The sequence below is a fragment of the Lipophrys pholis genome (assembly GCF_963383615.2).
Source record: "Lipophrys pholis genome assembly, chromosome: 16".
NCBI lineage: Eukaryota > Metazoa > Chordata > Actinopteri > Blenniiformes > Blenniidae > Lipophrys > Lipophrys pholis.
In genome coordinates, this window is record NC_137634.1 from 17,557,203 (window position 1) to 17,578,367 (window position 21,165).

General features: G+C 45.5%; 2 protein-coding genes across 4 annotated transcripts in view; both read right to left on the reverse strand.

Annotated features, from left to right (window-relative positions):
- The window catches only part of rapgef6 (Rap guanine nucleotide exchange factor (GEF) 6), a 135,266-nt gene extending 122,484 nt beyond the window's left edge, over positions 1–12,782 (reverse strand). For both annotated transcript variants that reach the window (XM_080483628.1, XM_080483627.1), the window contains exon 1: positions 12,298–12,782. In XM_080483628.1, coding sequence (XP_080339754.1) covers positions 12,298–12,372 — 75 coding nt within the window. In that variant the 5' untranslated portion in view covers positions 12,373–12,782. The remainder of the gene's footprint in view (positions 1–12,297) is intronic.
- Positions 12,783–15,451: 2,669 nt separating this feature from the next.
- fnip1 (folliculin interacting protein 1) overlaps positions 15,452–21,165 on the reverse strand; it is a 33,127-nt gene continuing 27,413 nt past the window's right edge. For both annotated transcript variants that reach the window (XM_080482793.1, XM_080482794.1), the window contains 5 exons: positions 18,887–20,573; positions 18,603–18,768; positions 18,205–18,405; positions 17,982–18,097; positions 15,452–17,775 (listed from right to left, as the gene is read on the reverse strand). In XM_080482793.1, coding sequence (XP_080338919.1) covers positions 17,697–17,775; positions 17,982–18,097; positions 18,205–18,405; positions 18,603–18,768; positions 18,887–20,573 — 2,249 coding nt within the window. In that variant the 3' untranslated portion in view covers positions 15,452–17,696. The remainder of the gene's footprint in view (positions 17,776–17,981; positions 18,098–18,204; positions 18,406–18,602; positions 18,769–18,886; positions 20,574–21,165) is intronic.

Genomic DNA, 21,165 nt, shown 5'->3' on the forward strand with positions numbered 1-21,165 from the left:
GTAGTCCAGTTATCTGAAAAGATAAAAAAAAAAAAAAAAAGGTTTCTCATGTGTCTGATGCCTACAAGCTGCAATAGAAAAAAAGGATTCCGATAGCTTCAAGCTAAGTCTTCAATGTCAAAATGGACAAGCAATGTCTCATTTTCAAATCTGCTATATCTGTGTGTAATGAAGAGTTGGAGCTCTTTTCTGTTCAGTCACAGCTTTTTGACGGGCGCACACACACGCGTGATGTTTAAACAAGGCAAGTGATGTAAAGCCAATCAAAACCCCATTCTCGATTCTGGCTGGAGGTCAGACACAGGTCGCGGCTGCTCACGGTGTGGGGCCGCGGAAAAGAAATAACAGTGACTGAGATGGGATTCCTCAACAAAGACCGCACTGATGCGGTCGCCGGTTGAAGGAGTTAAAAGAATACAGACAAAGCCTGGTAGGATTTGTAGCAGGTGTTGTCTCACGGTCCAGTCTTCTACCTGTCCGCTGCCAAGAACGGCAGCGTGGCATCCAAAGTGAACGGCGGCTCACGTGGAAAAGTCCGACTGACTCGACCGCCAGACGATAAAAGGCGATGATATCTGACAACTTACCATTTTGCATCATTTCCTCCACACAAATGCAAAATCAGAAGAGGTCGTCCTTCCTCTAACGAACACATTTGCAGCTGCCGGTTTTCGGTACCTTGAGACGCAGTGCGGGTACAGAGGTCTAATGAAAGCGGGGAAGACTCCCGGTCCCCCGTATAAAACACTAATTGAAGTGAATAAATCTGAAAAATCGCCACCTCAGCTGCCGCGTTGAGATTTTATTGATGGAATCTCTAAATCGCTTCACCAATTTGAAAACTTTTGCAAAATTCGCATAACCAAGTCCTGACTCATCTCACCATGCGGCGTAACTCACTGTCGAAAAGCTCGGTCCTCTGGAGGGAACGTCTGCAATAACCTTGCCCCCACCACCACCTTTCTCGTTTTCTTTACATGGGCCAAACAAAGGCGCACATACAAGTTTAAAAATAAGAAAAGCGGCGTGGGCTCCTTTTACAGGTTGTGTCCCCCTTGTGTACGTGCACCGCCTGGCTACTGGGAAGAATGCTGCTGTTGTTGACGACAGCTCGTTCTCCCGGGGATTTACTGGGGGGGGGGGGGCAGAGAGGTTGGACCCAACGCGCCAGCTGGGCTCTGCTGAACCTGCCACACATGAGAAAACATGTTCCTTTACTGCGCTCGCAAACACAAGTATTCAAAAAAAAACAGGAGGTCCAAAACCAATGTGGGCAGAAAAAAGAAAGAGGATGATGAAAGGACGACTTATGTTATGCGTTATTGACTGTTTATTGCTAATATCTGTGTTTAACACAATTTCAGGGCAAGAACAGTTACTCTTCCTATTTTTTGGGATGATGTGTTTTCAGTACAGATTGGATTGTTCTTTTTCTTTTTTTACTCTCTCAATCATAAAAACCAGGCTGATTGCCCGAACGGCGTGGCAAGTTTCGAACAGCTTCCGCAGTCTGATTTTTCATCACTGTTGTCATTAACCGCTGTGCGACGGCAATAACGTCACCGGCGTGAGATTTTACACGCTGTGGCTAATGCTGCTAAAGAAAAGTGAAATTCGTCGGTGCGGAACAGAGCAGATTGTTGTGCAACTTGCAGCCATTCTGCAGCTCCACATTCAACCCATGAAGACAGTGCGCGCATAGAGGCGGGACACTCTGGACACACAGGGAGGCTGATCGCAATGTGTAGCCGGTCAATACATCAATGAAAATCTCCCCCCAGATTCTTTTTGGTTTCTTTGGCGGCGCCCCGTGTGAACTGGGAGGAGAAGGGATCCTTCCCCACACGGCGTGAGTCGTTTGGAAATATAGCCGACAGGGTTTTTGCTGCATGCGAGCACAGCTCACCAACAGCATCCCGGCTCGATGTGGGCTGAACAGCCAAGCAGGTTTCACTTCTCACAATGAAAATCGTGCTTCAAGTGGTGCCACGTTGGTCAGGAACGCACATTTTGAGACGAGCAGCAGAGTTTTGCTCACGAAAAGCAAATCACTTCTGCCACTGTCGAACAAGTTTGAGCTTCTGGTGCCTCTAGGAGTTGACAGTCAGGGGCCCGATCGCCAAGACGAGGATCTGAAAGCAACGCCGATGCCATATCACCTCAGTTTGGGACCGGTGCATTACTCCAGGATGACAACACTGCTCACCACAGCGCCGGTTTCATCAGAGACCACCTCCAACTTTTTGGAGTGACGGTGATGGAAAGGCTGGTCAATGAGGCACTGTTTAGAAGTGAAAAAAAGACAAAGAAATAGTCTACCGCATCATATATTTTCTCACTGAAATACTCTTTTTTTTCTTTTTTCTGGTAGATCGGTTGGTTATGAAGCACAAACTTGACATTATTGGAGAGCCAATCAGGCACAAACATATAGCAACTATTTTTTTATAACATTTGTGTGCAACACAAAATGTATTACCGACAAAACGGTAAAAGGAATTGGAAGACACAAACACAATGTAAGTAGGGCTTTGATTTATTATTCCTTTTGAAGCCTATTTTACTTCACTCATTCATTCTCATGAGGACAAACACTGCATGCACTCACGTACAACAACAAAAAAACGACAAGGAAAATGTGACCTATCAATAAAATCCTTCAGGGTTGGAAAAGATGTTATCTGTTATCTATTAGCCTGCTATAAACACACAAGCGTATAGATCCATGCACAAGCGTTCAAATCGGAGGAACAGGAAGCTCCTCAAGCCCAACAATTAGAGCAAACAGACACACACACACACAAAAAAAAAACCAAAAAACCAAACAGCTGAAAGAATCTGCTGCTTTCTTTTTCTGACACACATTCCAGACCAGTTTTGCAAGCTTGTAAAACTGTACGGCAGCAACAGGTTCCTGCACAGGAGGGCCTCCGGGCCTCCGTCTGCTCCGACAGAAACACAAACACGACAGCAAAGAGTTAAGATGGCAGGACCTCCGCCAACGTGTGCCGCCGTGCACCATGAAAGCTGGTGAGAACTTACTGGAAATCAAGAGCTTTGCTGTGACAAAAACACAAAGTCATAAAAACCTTCAACCAAACTCAAAATATTAAAAATCATAGAATGTCTCCACTCAAATCTGCCGAGAACTTTCTAATAGTTTCTTTTGCTGTGGCGTGCGATGACCTCATGGCCACAGAAACACTAAAAGGAAGCTGGTCTATCTGGACTTACGAGCACCTGCCTGCTGGCTGTTGAAACTGTTCATCTTCAGAAATAAAGCTGTCACTGCATACACAGCAGGTCACTCTGTACAACCTCACCCGCCGGAGGGCGAATTTAATGAGAACAGAGTATTCTTGGAAACCCATCACCATGGAAAAGGTGACATTTTGTAAAGATTGTTAGGGCTCTAATTCATACGCCCCTCTGCAGATTCCCTCCGATCGCATTGTAAAAATAAATAAATAAATGATTTCCAGAAGAAAAGCCAGAGGAACGCAAACGATCAACTGATGTTCAGCCTGTCAAGGGAACTGTGACGGCCTGACTGAACTATGCAAGATGAGTCCATGTGTAGCCTTGATGTGCATTCCCCGCAAACCTGACAGGTCAGAGCTGACGCTATCTTCCTCTTCACGCCTGCTGTCCCGTATGGAATGCAGCTCAACACACACACACACACACACACACACACACACACACACACACACACACACACACACACACACACACACACACACACACACACACACACACACACACACACACACACACACACACACACACACACACACACACACACACACACACACACACACACACACACGCACACAGTAGCAGTGACATGCTACAGTGTTTGCACAAGCGCAGAGGGCAAACATGCTCGCACTGCCCGGCCGGCGCGGCCTGGGAGGCCGCTTGTGGTACCCACGGGGTAAGCTGACGCCTTCACATTCAAACAATACCCAAGCGGGACAAAGCCCGGCCGTTGTTTGTGGGCCGCCGTGTGAAAGAGGGACTTCAAAACAGCCTTTAATACGCAGAGCTTTTTTTTTTTTCTTTTTTTCTTTTAAACAAGCTTGTAATTATAAAGCTGAAGTGAAATATAAATTACAGCATGATTAAGGCAGTTTAGACAAGCCACAACTCGATTGCCGTGGTGTTGGTACATGATTTCATTGGCACGAAATAAAGCTGACTCACTGCGCATCCACTGGATTGTGATAATATTACGATTACGTCATGCAAACTCGCAGTGCTCATGCTCTCAGATCCATACGGATTTGACCGAAAGTGAGTGTGATCAAGTACACAAACAAGACGCTCCCCCGAGCAGGGAAAAGTTCACGCCTCCAACCTTTTTCTCTGACTCATGGTTCTGTGGTAGCTCAGTCGTTCACAGCCGATTCCGGTTCAAGCACAAGTGGACAGGCCGCAGGAAATGATGTTACACGGTGTACCCAATACGTACCCAATAGATAGCTGCACTCAGACACATCATGTGACGGATTGCTATTGTTGGTATATTAAATAAGAATTTTGCCGCGTTGCATCACTCAAGCCATTTCTCAGACTTCGCTCGGCTGCTGCCATGTGTAGCAGGTAACTGGTGTACTGTTTGATAACCAGCGACCACAAATCATCCACTAAAAAGTCACAAAAAAAAAACCCTAAATGACCAAAACCAGTTGTTGTTCAAGGTCTGTCTGCCTACCCATGCTCAGGCCCTTCAGCCGAGTTAGGAGGGGCCTTTATTGGATCTACAAGGAGTGCTTTGAATGTACCGGGTCAGGGGAAGGCTGTGTTTATTCATCCATTTAAACACACACACACACACGCACACAGACACACACACACAGGCTGTCTTTCCACAGCTACCAACCCTCTCACACACATACTGCTTTGTAACCATTTCATTTCACATTGCCTATCTCACAGCGACAGTTTGTTGGCATATTCAGGTTTGTTGATGTTTCCGCTGTGTGTGTGTGTGTGTGTGTGTGTGTGTGTGTGTGTGTGTGTGTGTGTGTGTGTGTGTGTTTCAAGTACAAGACAATGCACAGTGCTGAGATGCTCCTAGTTTATGTGCTGCCTCGAGTTAAAGGTGCACACGCAACTCGCCAGCACATCGACATCATGGCAGTCCTGAGGCCACAGGCTGAGCTCTATTTCAAAGTGAGTCATTGGTATTGCCACGGCTCTCCCAAAACTCTCCGAAAGCGGACCGGAATGAGGAAGTGCAGAGGATTTTTAGAAATGTAAAAGGTTTGTCAATGTGGAAATGTCTCAACCCGTAAGTCAACCTGGATGAGAGCTGACTAATGCTCAGGCTGATGAATTGGGTCGGGTCATCCTTCTTGCCTAAGGGTCTCAGGTTTTTGAGTCAATATAGGAACTTCCATACTTAACAGTTCTGTTGGCTTTCAGAGAGGAAACGAATACCCCGAGAAGACTCACACATAAAGAAATAAGGGCCCTTCATTGAAAGGAAATTTTTTTCTTTTTAAAAAAAAAAAGTCATTAATATTACAGCAGCAGGCGATGATCAAGTCATGTGTTTAACAAATGACTGTGTCTCATTTCACCACACTTCTCCTAGTAAGAGAAGAAGTACAGTACAGAGTCAGGGCCAATAAATCCCTCTTTAACACGCTCTGTGTATTGTACAGCCCACATGCAGCATTATGCCTGTCCCTGACCGGCCTGCGTGAGGTCAATGAAACATTCGGAATCAAAAGCGCAGGTTCGCTTCCCTTCACGGTGCCAGTGAATAGAAGTGACGCCTGCAAAAATGTTGGCTTTAGAAAAAAGAGAACGCTTAATGTAGAATGTTGAGTTTTTACTGAGATGTGAGCGTCGCCATTTACACGATGAGTAAAGAAGCATTGTTTTCGCTTTTTAGTTTGAGAAAAGTTTGCCGTTTACACTGCAGCGTTATGAAAATGATGTCTTTCTAAAAGTTCCACCTTGGAAGCCCCTTTTTTGAAATTGTTGCATTTCCGAGCTCCGTTGTCGTGGAAACACGGGAAACGCTACGAAAGTTTGTCCCTATTTACGTGGAAGCGTTTTGTAAACGAAGTCTGCGTCCATATTGGCGACGTCAAAGGCAACAGAAAGAACAGAGATCACTCTGTTCAAGGATTGTATCATCATCATCATCATCATCATCATCATCAACACAAAATGAACACCAGACAAAAACCTGATCAACGCAGAATGGTTATTGTCACAAAACAACTAATTAAAACGGTCCTATTTAAAAAAAAGCTCCCGTGGACCAAGAATATTTTGCGGCCAACGTCTGAGCGTCATGTTCCATACAATCTTTGGAATTCAGGAATCGATCAAAACAAGCGTGTCACTGTACAGTATAATGACAAATGATACATTTTTGTAAAGGTATACGATTTCTACATGTTTGATTTGAATTAGATCTCAAACATTACGCCACCTGGGAAGAATGGCCAATGGACTACGTTACTCAAACTGGACCTTATGGGTCAGAATCTGTCATCACTTCCTGTGGCAACGCCCCCACGTGTAGGAAAGGCTTGTGTCCACACACACCCTCCCTACTTAGTACGTATGTCTCTCTGAAACCGCCTGTGTTTATCTACCGTAACGGCGACTCATCTTCCCGAGAGCCCTCGGTCTGGCAGAAGGAAATCAAATTGTTCAAATTGTAGATTTTTAGTCCTCATTTGCATTACTGAAAGACGGATCATTTTAGAACGTGCCACACAATACATCATGACTCCAAGTTAGTTTCTGTCCTTTATTAGACTGACGTCACCCCCCCCTTTGAACTCACGACGTGGACCACCTCTTACGTCCACTTTTCATTTGCCAGCCCTCTGAAGTTTCATCTAAAGTTTGCTTTCTCATTCTCACAAGCCAAACTTTTGATTATATGTTGCTGCGGCTCTCTTCCCCTGCTGACGCTCAGGCTTTTTCTCAATTTAAACATCCATATTTCCCCCCTCCCCTTCTCTGAGGCATCTTTTTTGATTACCTGTATAGTTTCTCAAGTTCCCGCCCTCTCTCTCTCTCTCTCTCTCTTTTATTTTTTTTTTTTTTGCCTCTTCGATTGGGTACCTTATAAGATTTTTCTTAACTCGGGGAACATCTTTCTTTGCACGCCTTCTGCGTCTCTGCAGTTTCTTTATTGCTTATAAAAACCATTTTACTTCCACTCAGTTCTGCTGTTGCTCATTTTGTTGACAGGATAAAAGGATTTTCCGCCTCAATTCCTTTCTCCATCTCCTTTGTCGACAAACACCTCTCCTCCTTCTAACGATATGTGCTTTTCTTGTGACACGCGGGTAAAAAAAAAAAAAAAAAAAAAAAAAAAACGATGCCAGGGGTGACAGGAAGTGCGACCGATTCCGTTTCACATCAGCAGATGCCAAAACCACAGGTTCTCCAACAAGGTGAGAAACCGATGCAGAACGCTTCTCAAACCCTGAGAAATACTGATCAGTGTTTCCCCTTGCATCGAAGCAAAGTCGACAAACCGCAGTAGTAAGTTTCAAACAGTTTGCAGGATTCTGCGATGTAGGATTGTGGAGTGTGTTAAAAGTTTGATGTTCGACAGCGTCACCCCCCCCCCCCCCCCCCGGTTATCCACCTCCTCCATCTAAGCTTTATCCTCGGGGAGAAAATGCAGGGCACAGCTTTCAAACGTGTCTCAACAAACGCACTTCATTATGATTCAGTCCTCCTTCAGCCGTTTTTTTTTTTTTTTTTTGCCGTGTGGCAACAAAATGTCTCCATGAGGCAAGCAGACCTCGACACGGTGACTTATTCAATGCCATCCTTAAAAGGGACCCCTTCAGATATCACATGTAAAAGTCCTTTTGAGTCGTTTTTCCATAACGTACAGACAGATCAGCCACTTAAGAAGCGGGTTGTTTCGCAACAGCTTTTCAAGGGACGAGCCGCCTCATTCTGACTGCAGCTCACAGTTTGGAGCTGCCTCGCGGCCCCGGGGAGTGGGCAGCGTGGAGACAACTGCACCGCAGCGGAGCTTCGAGGTATTCCCAGCAGCCTTTTCAAGCAGGTGATGTTCCAACGCAAACAAGCAAACCCATTAACAACTTCAATCACTGATCTGCTCGCCAGATTGTCATCAGTTCAAAAAACGAGTTTGTTAAACCAGCATGGAGGCGTTTGGAATTTCAGTCGAGCAGAAATGACACGCATTTGGTTGAAATTGGGTTAAAATGACATTACTCCTCCAACGAGCAACGAAGCCGCTAATTCATAGGTTTTTGTCGCGTCGTCCATTGAGAAGAGCGCGTGGATCTCTGGTCTGGTTGTTCAGACTCAATGACGAGCAAAAGGGAGGAAATTCTGCCGTATTCAATATTAAAATAAACGGCAGTGGACGAACGGTCAAGTTGTTCTTTAGCGATAACAGAACGATGCCCCCCGGGCAACGCTGGAGGCAACTGGAGCAATGCGACAGGGCTGAGCAACAGAAGCAAAGTAAGCATGGGGTTGTGTGTGAAACACACTGTGTGGCTGCACGTACAGCTTCAAACACGCGCGTCGATTTGTGTCTCCATGGCTGCGTCAGGTCACTTGCATTCGTTTCCTGCGGGCTGACTTCAACCCACACTTGACCTTGAAACACATCCTCAACTTGAAACGCGATCACACCAATTAAGGGGACTCGGGAAATTTTGTCGCGAAATGAGGACACGCCCACCATGATGCGACACGCCGCGGTCTGCTTCCTGTCGCTTCCCACAGTTGTCTGTGACCTACATCTCGTCGGTGGAGCACGAAATGCCTGAGTGAAAAGCCTCAAACCAAGAAGGTTCAATTTCAGTCTTACGAGAGAACTGGTGTTTTTCCGTTCCACTTCTGTTTTTTTTGAAAAAGAAGAACACAGGTGTCGTGTAGAGCTGAGGTATAGCTCCATTTTGAAGGACGTACCAGAATTAGGCAAACCTTTCAGCAGGGCTGATTTCAGGGGACACATACGGCCCAATGACAGGTAAAATAGTGCCACAATAACCTCTCACTTTAAACTTTAAAGTTGTTCTTTGTTGCGGTGCAGAGTATACGTTATGAACGCGTCAATATTTTTACAAAACCAAACAATTACTACCAAAAATGACTGCAGCGTGAAGGCAATTTGAATTAAACCTTCTGGTGCAGAATACAGTGAAACGTTTGACACCTTTACCACACGTGATGCAGGAAACTAGAAAATGTAGAACTTTCTAAAGGGGGCTGCATGAATAGTTTGTCCAAATTTGGACTGTGGAATTAGGATACAACATATCAGCATTATTTTTTCCTTTGAAGGAAGGGTTCGGACTGAGCAAACATCTGTAGGCTGGCAACACCAGAGGTTGGGTGGGGAGGAACCTGGGAAAGAACTGCAGACAAACAGCAGCGGGACGATCCTTCCACTTGCAGAGCTGCGTCAGCGTCAGCTCGGAACCCCTGTGATTTGGTAGCCTCTGCCGAAACGCACGCCTTCGCAATCGCTCCAAGAATACAGTCCTGACCGAGGCGACCACACACTGGTCTGCCTCTCCGCCTCCGCCGCCGCCGTTCTCCAACATACTGCGCCTGTGTTTCTCCGTCTCTCCCTTCTACTCGCAGCTTCCCTGGGGAGCCTGCGGGCTTGGTGATGGCTGGAATTCCCATAAACGTCCAATCTGGAGCGAGCTGCAGCCAAAACCACCATAAATCACCCCGACGTGATTTGTCGTCTCGTACCACCAGGCAGTCTGGACGGCAACGAGGAAAGGTAGGGCCGTTCGCACACCCCACCAAACTGGGAAAGGTTGACAAGGCATTAAAGCTGCGGCGGGGGAGATTACCCACCGAGCCGAACATCTGCACAGGAGACGGACCAACCACCAGCACGTCTCAGCGCCTCCAAGAATTTTCGCTGACGCTACAAAGCGTTTGGAGCAAAGGCACGTTTGCGGGAACGACACAACAGATGGGAAACGGCGGTATTAAGAGGACTATTAATAGTTCGAGAAGTAAAGCGGGTTTGTATTCTTTGTGGTTTCGACCTAATGTATCGCTTCATGTGATTTTCTGACCCGGATCGCATTCAGACATTCTGTAGAAAACGCCACATCAAAGTAGCTCCAGCCGCACTGCTACCTGGAAACAGGAAGTCCCTCCCAGTGTCGTCACACCGAGCTAACGAGCCACCGCTGCATCCTGCTCTTCCCATGTATACTTCGGACTAGTTCATCACAACACAAAGACACACACACACACACACATAAACTAAAGCCATGTTCCCATGACAACGCCTTGTCACGTAACCACATCTTCTTCTGGCCGATCATCCACACGGCGCAGCGTTTCAGGAGCCCGTAAACGTTTTGGTTTCATGTTTTTTTTTTAACGGGTTTCAGAGTGGAAAGTTGAAAATGCCGCCTCGGCTTTGACGTGTGGACATGCGAGACACACATTTGCTGAAAACGATGTCATCACCCCACGTCTCGACCCTCTCCGTGACATCACTTCCCAGGAGAAGCTGGACTGGGAGTCATGACACCCCGGAGGAAACATTGTTGTTATTGTCCATCTACTGAGCATGTGCAGAGGAACTACTTATATTTAGGTTGGAACTTGTTGCTATTGCACTAAAGAGTCATAAAGTCTCTCAAACGCAAATCAATACCAAAACAAGAGTAAGAAACCTGTTTTATTAAAGAATAAATATTTGTGTCGTTATACAAGAAGTGAAGATGCTGTCCCAAACACAACTACTCCCGACAAGTACAGATACTTTAAAACTCTAGTGAAGAACAACATGTTGCATAATGAAATATCTGAGGTATTTTATGATCACATACGGCGACAGAAAAACACAACCCATCCGTCAGCTTTATGATGGACTTCGCCTCGGCCCCGGGGATCATAAAGAAACCGAGTCAGGCGGCAGGTCGTTACTTTCTTCAAGCGCTGGCAATCATGAGACGGATTCCCAAATGATCCCAGATCCACTTCACTTTGCTGGGACTGTGTCATACATCTGTGGACTGAACACGGCTGTTGTGGCTTGTTCGTGGGGGAGCACAAAGGCCCTCTATGGAGGTGTGAAAGAGGCTTTCAACCTGGCATCCACCCACAAACAAACAGAGGATCAGCGCCTTTAAAAGGGACCTTTTCAAAAGCATTTTTAAAAAACATTTGGAGGAAAAAAGTGCTTGCTCTTCAGAACTATTACCAGCGGTGGGACATGGAAGGGAGTACGGCGTGAGCTATTTTTTGGGGGGGGGGGGGGAGAGCGTGCCACCGAAAGCAATGACAGGCCAGCTGTGTTTCCACGGCTTTGGTGCAGGGAGGAGTGCAGGGGAGGAAGAGGAGGGCTGGGAAAGCGGCGATGATTAAACTGAACTGGCTTCATTCAAGGCTCACGTTTACACAAACTATCTCGTGGGTTTTACGGCATAAGCCGTCTGATGAGAAGCCGTGACGTTATGTTTTGTTTAGTAAGCCCGGGCACAGGATGTAGTGCAGTTCCAAAATAAAAAAAATTTTAAAAAAGGGTTTTCCCAAACACCAGTTCTCCTCTGTCCAATCCTTCCTCGTATAAAGGAAAGTCCTGTAGGAGTCTGCTCATGACTACATTTGACCAGAGTTTCCATAAAATCTCAATTACTTTAACAGTGGCGTTTTGGCTTGTTGGTCACAAGCAATATTTACACTTTCTTTTAAGGAGAATGTTTTATTACGCAGAACTACAATTATTCCTGCTATTGTTTTTGTTGCTTTTATTCCTTGCTTGTTTTCTTTTTGACTTTGTGAAGCACTTTCTCGCTCTGAAGCAGCTCGTCTCTCTCCTTCATTGCATCCATGGATCTCTTCCTGCATTCCCAACATTATCTGTCCAACATATCGCAATACATCTCTCCTGGCTTTAACTGCTTCATCTGTGCTGTCCCTCTGGTCTGGTCGTTTTTAATCCAAACTACAGTGTAATAAAGCACATTCAGCTCCTGCACAGTGGCCTCAGGGGTTGTTGGACGTGACCCCGGTTCTGACCCTCAGAGGCCCATTTAAGGTCCTCGCACCCGAGATTTGAGCACCACAGAAGCCTCTCAGAGAAAAGCCGTGTCATTTAGCAGACGGAGACTGTACAGTGTGTACTAATAAGCATGTCTGTGTGTGTGTGTGTGTGTGTGTGTGTGTGTGTGTGTGTGTGTGTCTGTGCTGCGAAGTGAGAAACTCTGCTGACAGCTGAGCTCAGGTAAAAAAAAACCTGCCATGAAGGCTGGAACGTTCAGAGGGGACGATGGTTTTGTTTACCTCTGCTGTCCGCAGCGGGGGCGGCTTCTTCAATGCCGCCTTGAAAGAAGTTTCCATGGCTCCCGTCATTTTCATAACTTCGGCTCAGGACTTTCTCCCAAGCTCCCCCTCGTCTTCTCTCTCTCTCTCTCCCCCCGCTCGCTTTCACTTCCACTTCCACTCCGCGGCTGCTCGCTGGCGCAAACGAATCTCACATCCCCGTAGTCCCCGTCCGGTCAGAGCCGAGCAAGGATGGAGTTTAGTCCAAAACGAACCGACCCTGGGAACTCCTTCTTCTTCTTCACACGCCGACGAGGGAAAGGTTAAAAACTTCACTCACATCAAACTTCACGGTCTCACAAAAACGTAGAAAACTCCAAAGTGTGAGAGAAAGTGAGACGGTGGGGACTTCTTGTTCTGATTTGTGCTCATGTTAAGAGAAAAAGACGTAAATCCAGAGAGTCAGATCATCCAGGAGTTGAGATTTAGGCCCCGCCTCCTCCTGCACGCGCACAGGTGACGACATCTGTCCACCCGGAGACTTGCTGCCTTCAGGGACTGTCGGAAATCTATATTATTGACATGTGAAAGACCCTCTTGACAGTATGTGATAATCTATATGATTTGTTTTCTTAGTCTTATGGATTATGTGTTATTTGTTTGTTCACAGTCACTATAATGGTGAATATTACTGTGTAAACACTGTCTATATTGTTTTTATTAGCCCTATCTTAACATTGTGCCTATTTCATATTACTTTTCTTTTCTATTTGAAATTGTGCTATTCTATTTCATTCTTCATTCTATATTTATTTATGTTTTTGCCGTCGACCGAGCCTTGAGGAGGGAATTTGGTTCCAGGACATGTAAACAAACATGTCAATATTAATCCTTGAATCTTTGACTGTTTCTTTTCTGTGGTAATTGTGCAATATCTTTGAAATACACGGGATGGGATTTTATGGAAGACACGAGGAAATGTTTCTTTAATCACATTTTCTATGTCCTGGATAATCAAAGCTACTTTACCAGCAGACAGGACAAAGTGCATTGGATAAATATATGTAAAAAAGCAATAACCAAGCTGGTATCTCTCATGCTTTGAGAGGCAAAAATCGAATAACCCGAGTCTAACCAGCTATAAAAAACAATCACCTGAAGAGTATAGCAAGGATTAAAGGTCTGACAGTATTTAGAGAGGTAATCCATGCAGTTGTCCTTAGACAACTCCCAGAAAATCAATCACATGAGTCCAGATCTCAGATGTTTTAAATTTTGAGCATATTTTGATTTATTACTAGCAGTGACAACAAAGCTATGTTATCTGAGGAGCCATTCATACCTCTCAGGTCATCTGGATCAAACCTGGTCTCCGTGGCACCCAGTCAGAATCTAAAAGATTTTATTATTTCATGCACCAAATATTAAAAGCAGGCTCTCAGAAACCTGCAGGAATGCTCCGACTCTGAGTTCTTCCAAAACAAGTCTCAAGATTCTGTTATGTTTGAAACTTTTGTTGTCAAAGATATGCCACACCTAATGCGGGGTATGTTATTGTTTTGTCTGCATGAGATGATTCTAATCACGAAGTTATCTGTTCCTAATGTAGGACGTTTTGTGTTAATTTGTGATCATTTTTGCTTCTTAGTGGACATCAAGTTTGTATTTCAGGGGATTAGGGTCATTTTGTATATTTCCCTTTGCACTAATTTGCCATTTTCCTGTTTAGTGAGGATTTGTTTGTCTTGTTCAGATGTTATGGATGGATGGATGGATGATTGTGTCCTAATATTTTGATTGCTCATTATTTTGATTTGAAAAAACACACAAACACAAATTTAAAGGTTAGGGTTAAAAAGAATGAAAAAAAAATACCTCTCATAAGTCACCTAGATCAGTGTTTACATCAGGACCTAAAGTTGGCAGAGAGATGAGAGACTGGATGTTACAGTGAAATTCCTTTTGAGAAATTATTTTCCACATTGAAATACGTTTTGGGTTGTCTTGAGGTGAAACCCTGACCAGTACATTAAAACAAAACAAGCTTAAAAATAAAAACAAATCAAAACTTCTGCTCCGTTGACTAATAAATTCAGAGGGAGGTTTATTTTCATTCTTAGAACAACCACAGTGATTTTTTTATTTTATTGTTTTTGAGGCTGATGCTTGGGGAGAGAAAAAAACACGGTATCTACATTTGAAAGTGAAATGTACGCACTCTGACAGGAGCACTTAAACGCAGCACAGACCCTCCCGCTGACAGAAGCCAGGCTGAATTTACAAATTACCGTAGTGTCTCTAAACGCAGCACGTATGACGACGCCAGCCCTCCCGCAGCCGAAATGTTAAATGTACAAATTACCGTAATGTCTCTAAATGCAGCGCCTTTCTTTTCATGGGGACTTCAGCAGGAGCTACTGAACACACCTCTCCACATTTCATCTAAACTCTTGCCTCGAGCAGCGTCTCGCTGTCCCTGGAGTGGAGTCAGAGTGATGCGACACCGACATATTTCTGCCGCTCGGAGTCAGACCTGGACGCGCCTTTCCTTCATTATATAACTGCGGTGAGAGTCGAGCGAGGGAGAGCGCGTGCTCGGTTCACTTCAGCCAGTGCGCCGCCGGGAGGGGCGGGGCGCGCTGGCAGACGGTGTCGGGGTGGTAAATTCAAAGGGAGGGTGAAAATGTGCGATCCAGATGGTGACCACTGGCCGCCAGAGCACCACCAATCCAAACAAAGGGGCTATTCTGGAGGAGCCCGTTTAACTCCAGTGGGTTGATTGTGAAGGGACACATTACTTCTAAACGGTGTGATTTGATAATTAAGGAAAGAAAATGGAAGAAACACTCGATTTGCTTAGTAAATTTAACTGGAAATAGAGAGACATCCACAAATTATGCCGTCGTGGTTTTTTTTTCCCAAGTCTTTGTGGGGACAGAGAGGAGAAACGATCTACTGATCTGAAATGTGAAGCTTATTTCTAAATGTAATAACTTCTAAAACAAAACAAGTGGTGAACTCTTCAAAAGATCTTCCCCTCACCTCTGCTCCTTGCTTTCTTGTTTATCCACTTACCCCAAAAAATGATTTCATGTTCAAACGAGATTTTTTTAAACGTCTTTTCCCTCCTCCTTTTCTTTTGATGTGAGTTAGTTAAAACACACACCACCAAGTTCAACATCAGCATCTTTATTGCACAACGTTCCCATAAAATTGGGAAAAAAAAAAGAATTATTTGAAAAGACAATTCATAAAAGACAATTCTGTACAAATACATGGAAATAAAACTGGAGTATGTACAGTTTACACAAACCATTAACGCTTTACAATGGGCAACTAAATAATTTACTCATATACAAAGAGGAAAAAGATATAAAGTCATACCTTTTTTGAAAAAAAAAAAAGAAAAACATAATGGCTGGGTTGTACAAAATGTAGGCTGATATAGCGGAGCATCTTTCATTACAGTAACAAGCATGTAAATATCCATTCTAGACAGTTTTCCAGAAGCCGGTGATGCGTTAAGACTTGGATTATACACAGGGTGCGATTTGAGTCCATATGAAATCCTTGTCCGGTTCTCCAGGCTAAAGGTGCCAGCTGCTCCTTTTTAACCACCTGAGACGCATTCAACCTCATCTTAAACGGGGGGACCTGAACGTTAAATCGACACGTCTGATCACGAATTTCTACATGTGATCTCGTTACGGAGCAAAGCGGCAGTTAATAAGACTATGAGGCTGGTGTCAAATTGCGAGCCCTGAAGCACATTCCAATTCGGTGGCCACAAAGGGGTCAGGTTCATCTCGGGTGGGCCGGAGCGCTAAAATGAATAGTGCCTTAATACCCTTTAAATTAAAATTGTAAAGTTTATTTTCGATGCAGCGCTGAGTCGACATGATCGAAAATCTCTATGGAGTCACAAAAAACCCAAGCTCCAGATTGGAGCCTCTAGCGGGCTGGTTTTTTATAAAAAATAAAAATAAAAAAAAACTTTAAATTAAGATTTGTGGAAATGTAGGATTCAAACATGACAATCTGTGAAAAAATAAAGTTCTTCCATCAAGATACATTCGTTAACCGGCAAACATAAGGTCACATACTTCTTACGCTGTCAACATAACAAAAAGTAGTCATGTGAATAAGAGTTTGTGCCAATTGAAGAAGCAGCCGCTGAACCCCAAAGCAATAAATCGCACCCTGCTTATCTGAGACTGCCAATGAGGGGATGAAAAAAAAAAAAAAGAAGAAGAAAAAGTCCTATTTAGATTTTGTGTGTTAAACTATCACAGAAACGAGCTCTAACATCGCATTAGCTGACACAAACACATCCACCATAAGGCCGACTGTGCTCCTCCACTCATCCTCTTCGCCGAAGCCGTAAACATTTGTATAAAGGTGGCCAAGCTATAAAAGTGTGAAAATATCTCAGCATTTTGGTTGTAAAATATATGTAGCTGATGCAGGTTTTAGATTTTCCACAGTATAAAGGGACCGTCCGTCATCACATCGAGCGTTCACAGGAATTAAACAGCCTTCCCTTTTTTTTCTTTTTCTAAAGAACACAGCATTGAGTCTGCACAGTTGACATTCCTCTGATTAAAACATTATAGAAAGATGACCTCAGGGTTTTATTTTGGGGCAGCTGTCAATGAGTGCGGGTGTCTCACTGCCCTTATGAAGATCTGAGGTAGTGCTGTACCGATGGTAAGAATGTCAAAGCCAATTTTAGACATTTAAAAACTAGTCTGTCCAATGAAAAATGGCGAGTTAGATTACCCATAGGCCCAAGTGTCACACCAATGATCAGGTGGGCACAGGCAAAAATAAATAAATAAAAAAAATCGGATTTGTTGAGACGTGTCGGGGGAATTTGGCTTGTAAACAAATACATGACAAGATCAAAAATTCCAAAAATTAAATTGGCATGAGATTGATAACGTTCATAGTGATATTCACCTCGTAGCGATGTTTAGAAAATGTCTTTTAAACTTGTAGTCCTTTTGTTTTGTATGACTTGCGTTTAGGATTGTACAGGAGAAAAGAAAAAAAAAAAAAAAAAAGCAGATGAAGAAACTAAATCCATTATTGAAATTTTTCATTCTCACCAGGAAAAAAAAAAATTAAGTCTTTGGCTTATGTGTCCAAAAATAAGAGTCACGTTTTTAAAAAAAAAAAAAAAAAGAAGCAACATTCAAACGGGAGAAGGTCGTTTCCGGGTTTGTCTGTGGGTCTCTGGCTCCACCTTGTGGTGGAACATCGACATTGCTCCAGTTTTGAGCAGCCACAGCAGAAAGGGTCAGGCTCCAGCTGTGACTGTGGTCCGTAAAGACGAGCACTGCTCACAGATCCGGGTCGGGGGTCGGCTGAGGAGCGCCGACAGCCGACCCCTTGTCGGCCGGCGTGGCGTGGGGACAGTCTCATAGTAAGATCTGGGCCACGTAGGGGGAGTGAGTGCTGGCCACCGCTGCCAACAGCGGGAGGTCACTGGATTCGATCCTGCAACGACAGCAGAACACGGTTCTCGATAAGTTAAGAAAGAAAAAATATTGCTTCAAATTAGAAGAGGAGAATCCGAACCCGATGCAATTAAAGATTGTTAAATACTGAGGATGCACAATATCATCCAGCGTACACGCCATAGGGTTAAAACAGCACTTAATGTGATACAAGTGTCCCTCGAAGAGCTTCAAAACTCTGCTTACCCTAACACCATGCCCAGTTCTTTCACATGGACTCTCGTCTGGCCCTTCAAATACTCAGCAAGCATCTTGCTCTTAAAGTAGATCTCTTGTAGCCGATCTTCTAGGTGCATGATACACTGAAGAGAGGAGAGACAAAAAGAACAGCGTGGTGAGCAAAACACAACCGAGTGGGGTTCTTTTTTTTTCTTTCTGCGAGTAGAATCAAATACGGGTAACGACGTACAAAGTTGGGTGAGAGGTTGAGCTTGTACAGCTGGTGAGTGGACTGTAGTAAACTGGAAACCAGACTGGACACCAGGACTTCCTTCCCCAGCTTGCTGACGTCGGTGGCCCGCCGCTGACTGCTGGCTACCTGCACCGACCACTTGTCTGTGTCTGCGACAATGCAGACGGCCTCGGCTATGGGCTCATCCAACACTGGATGCTGCAACAGGACAAAGACGGAAATGGAGTTTAGGGACATGAATGATAAAACGGTATGTAGTAAAATATGAGATGACTTGTTATTAAAGTCAATACATAAAAAAAAAAGACATTTTAAAACAAGATATGCCTTTTTCTACATACTGCAAATATGCAGTATTTTGCTTTGGTAAAAAAAGAAGAAAGGTGTTCCTTTACCTGAACAGCATGGGTCAGTTCAGTCATGAGGCTCTGCCGTAGCTTCTCATCACTGGGCATCCCATGCAGTACAAAGTCTGGCACGTAGGTGGGGCAGTAGCCTCCGAACAGAGACCGGCCAAAGTTGGCGATGCTCGGCTTGGAGTAGTTCTCCACTAGCTTTGACCTACAAATCAAATTTGGAAAAAAAAAAAAAAAAAGAACGATACGCTTACTTCATTTCCAAATGTATGACGAAGATGACGAGGTTCATGAGGTCTTGTGTCTGTGCTTCGTCCACTCACCCGGGGAAGGGGACAAGAACTTCCTCCTGCCAGTCCTCCGTCTCCTCGCTCTCACTGTCACCCAGTGCACTGTCTGAGCTCTCGTTGCGCGGTATCTCCCAGTCGTTGACGGGCCCCGTTTTGCCCTTTTGGTCCTCTTTGCTGTCGCCGCTTCCATCCTGGGAAGTAGGGCCCGACAAGGCAAGATTCTTATCCTGCTCAGCAGGACAGATCCTGCAGCGGCAGGTGTCGGACGAGTCTGTGGATTCGCACCGGCACCTCCTCTGAACGGCCAACAAAAGGTCTCCCTTCCTGCTGGACCCTAACTCGACACTACCTGAACCCAAACAAGGGCCTGAACTCTGACCTCTGCCTGCTCTACAGTATTTGGGCTCTCCCAGGTCATGATGCTGGGGGACCCTTAAAGGGCCGGGCGTGTCTTTGTGCGCACTGTGTGTGGTACTGGCCTCCTGCTGCTTGGCCACGTCGTCTATAGTCCTCGTCTCCACAGGGTTCTCCTGGTTAAAATACTCATCGAAATGGTCGACACAGTTCAAGCTCCACTGGGGCATTTTGCTGGAGACCCGCTGCAGAGCTGGAGCCGCCTTGGTCGGTTTGCTTTGGTCCTCTGTTGCACTGGTGCTGCTGGTCTTGGAGTCGGCTCCTCTCTGCAGCTGCTGCGCTTGCTGTTGATAATGTTGAAGCGGAGATTTGTCCTTGAGGTGTTTCTTGTGCTTTTTGAATTCCTCCTCCACCTTCCTTCTGCGGCTCTCGGTGTCCGATTCAGGAGACATGGAGTCTCCAATGAGGAAGGTGACTTTTGTCATGGGCCCCGTCACTGTGTTTCCCGACATTCCAGGTACTGGAACAGCAGCGGCCACGTTCTTATCTGGAGGCTTCTTCTCCAGAGGGATCCCTAAAGGCCGAGCAGGCAGAATGTTGCAGGGCTGAGTCGCTGATGCTGAATCAGCCCAGACCTCAGCTCCAGAGGTGCTGACGGGACTCAAGGACGGACTCGATGCCGGCGTTGTGGGTACGGATGGAACGATGAGTTTCAGGCCGCCCTTGGCCTCTGTATCCAGCACGCAGAGTTGCGCCCTGGGGGAGGCGGAGCCGACGCGCAGCACCGTCTCCAGCCGGGCCTCTGTGGCCAGCGGGCTGCTGGACTCCTTGTGCAGCTCCGCCGTCTCCCTCTCACCTGCTTCTGCAGTCCTGATATCCTGACTCTGATCCGTCTGAAGCACGCTGCTCCTCGATCCATGACTCTCACTGCTGTCCTCCTCGTCTTCCTCATCCTCGTCGTCCTCATCTTCCTCCCGGGGCGCGTTCCCCGTACTGAGCTCGGCCTCGTTGTCGGTGCACGTGCTGCTCGGGAGGCTGTTGTCTGAAGGGTAGCTGCTGTCCTCAGCCTCGGTCTGCTGGCTCTGGGTCCCCTGGGACAGGTAGTCCCCGCTGGGTTTGTGGACGGTGACTAGGACGTAGTCCGACTCCTCCACCTCTCCCTTCCGCAGCGAGGTGGTGATGAGCGAGCCGGGCATGACGATGGCCTCGTCCTCGGCGCTGTCCAGCATGTGGGTCTCCAGGAGCTCCGAGCAGCGGATGAAGTAGGTGAGGACGTAGAGGAGCCTCTGAACCAGCTCTTGTCTGCGGCCGACCACCACTGTTCTTGACAGCCGCACCGGAGACCCGATGGCTCCGTACAGGTCACCTGACGAAAAAAGCATCAGCTTGTCAGAGCCGTCACACTGATGCGCACTCAGACATTTATGAGATCACAACTAAGATGTCCGTCTTTCATTTGGTCTTTTTTCAAGTTAAGCATTTATCACACACATTCTGCTTTTTTTTTTTTGCCCCTCGCTCACATTAACACATTGATGACGGTCACGGACTCTACGATTGACTGGTTGTTTTAAACATTGAGTTGGATTATTCCTGGAATTTATGATCAGGCATGATACTTCAACTTTGTACTTCTCGTAATCATATAAACACGGTTCTGTTCAGGCGACGCTTTAAATTTTAAGCTGTAATTTTAAGCTGTAAGTAAGACATATTTATTGGAATTTCTTCATGATATTGTAGGACAGTAGGCCATAAGATTATCAGATAACCTTCTAGAAAATACAGTAAGAAATGTATGTAAAATTGTGAGACCTCTCTTAAAATATCCTTCAACAATACCAAGTACTGAAGTGATTGGCTTAGAAAGAGTTAAATCTATACTGAACGCAGGTCTGACTTCCGAACACTAGGTGGCGTGATTAACCCACTTTGGAAATGCTTCCTATGTCATTTGA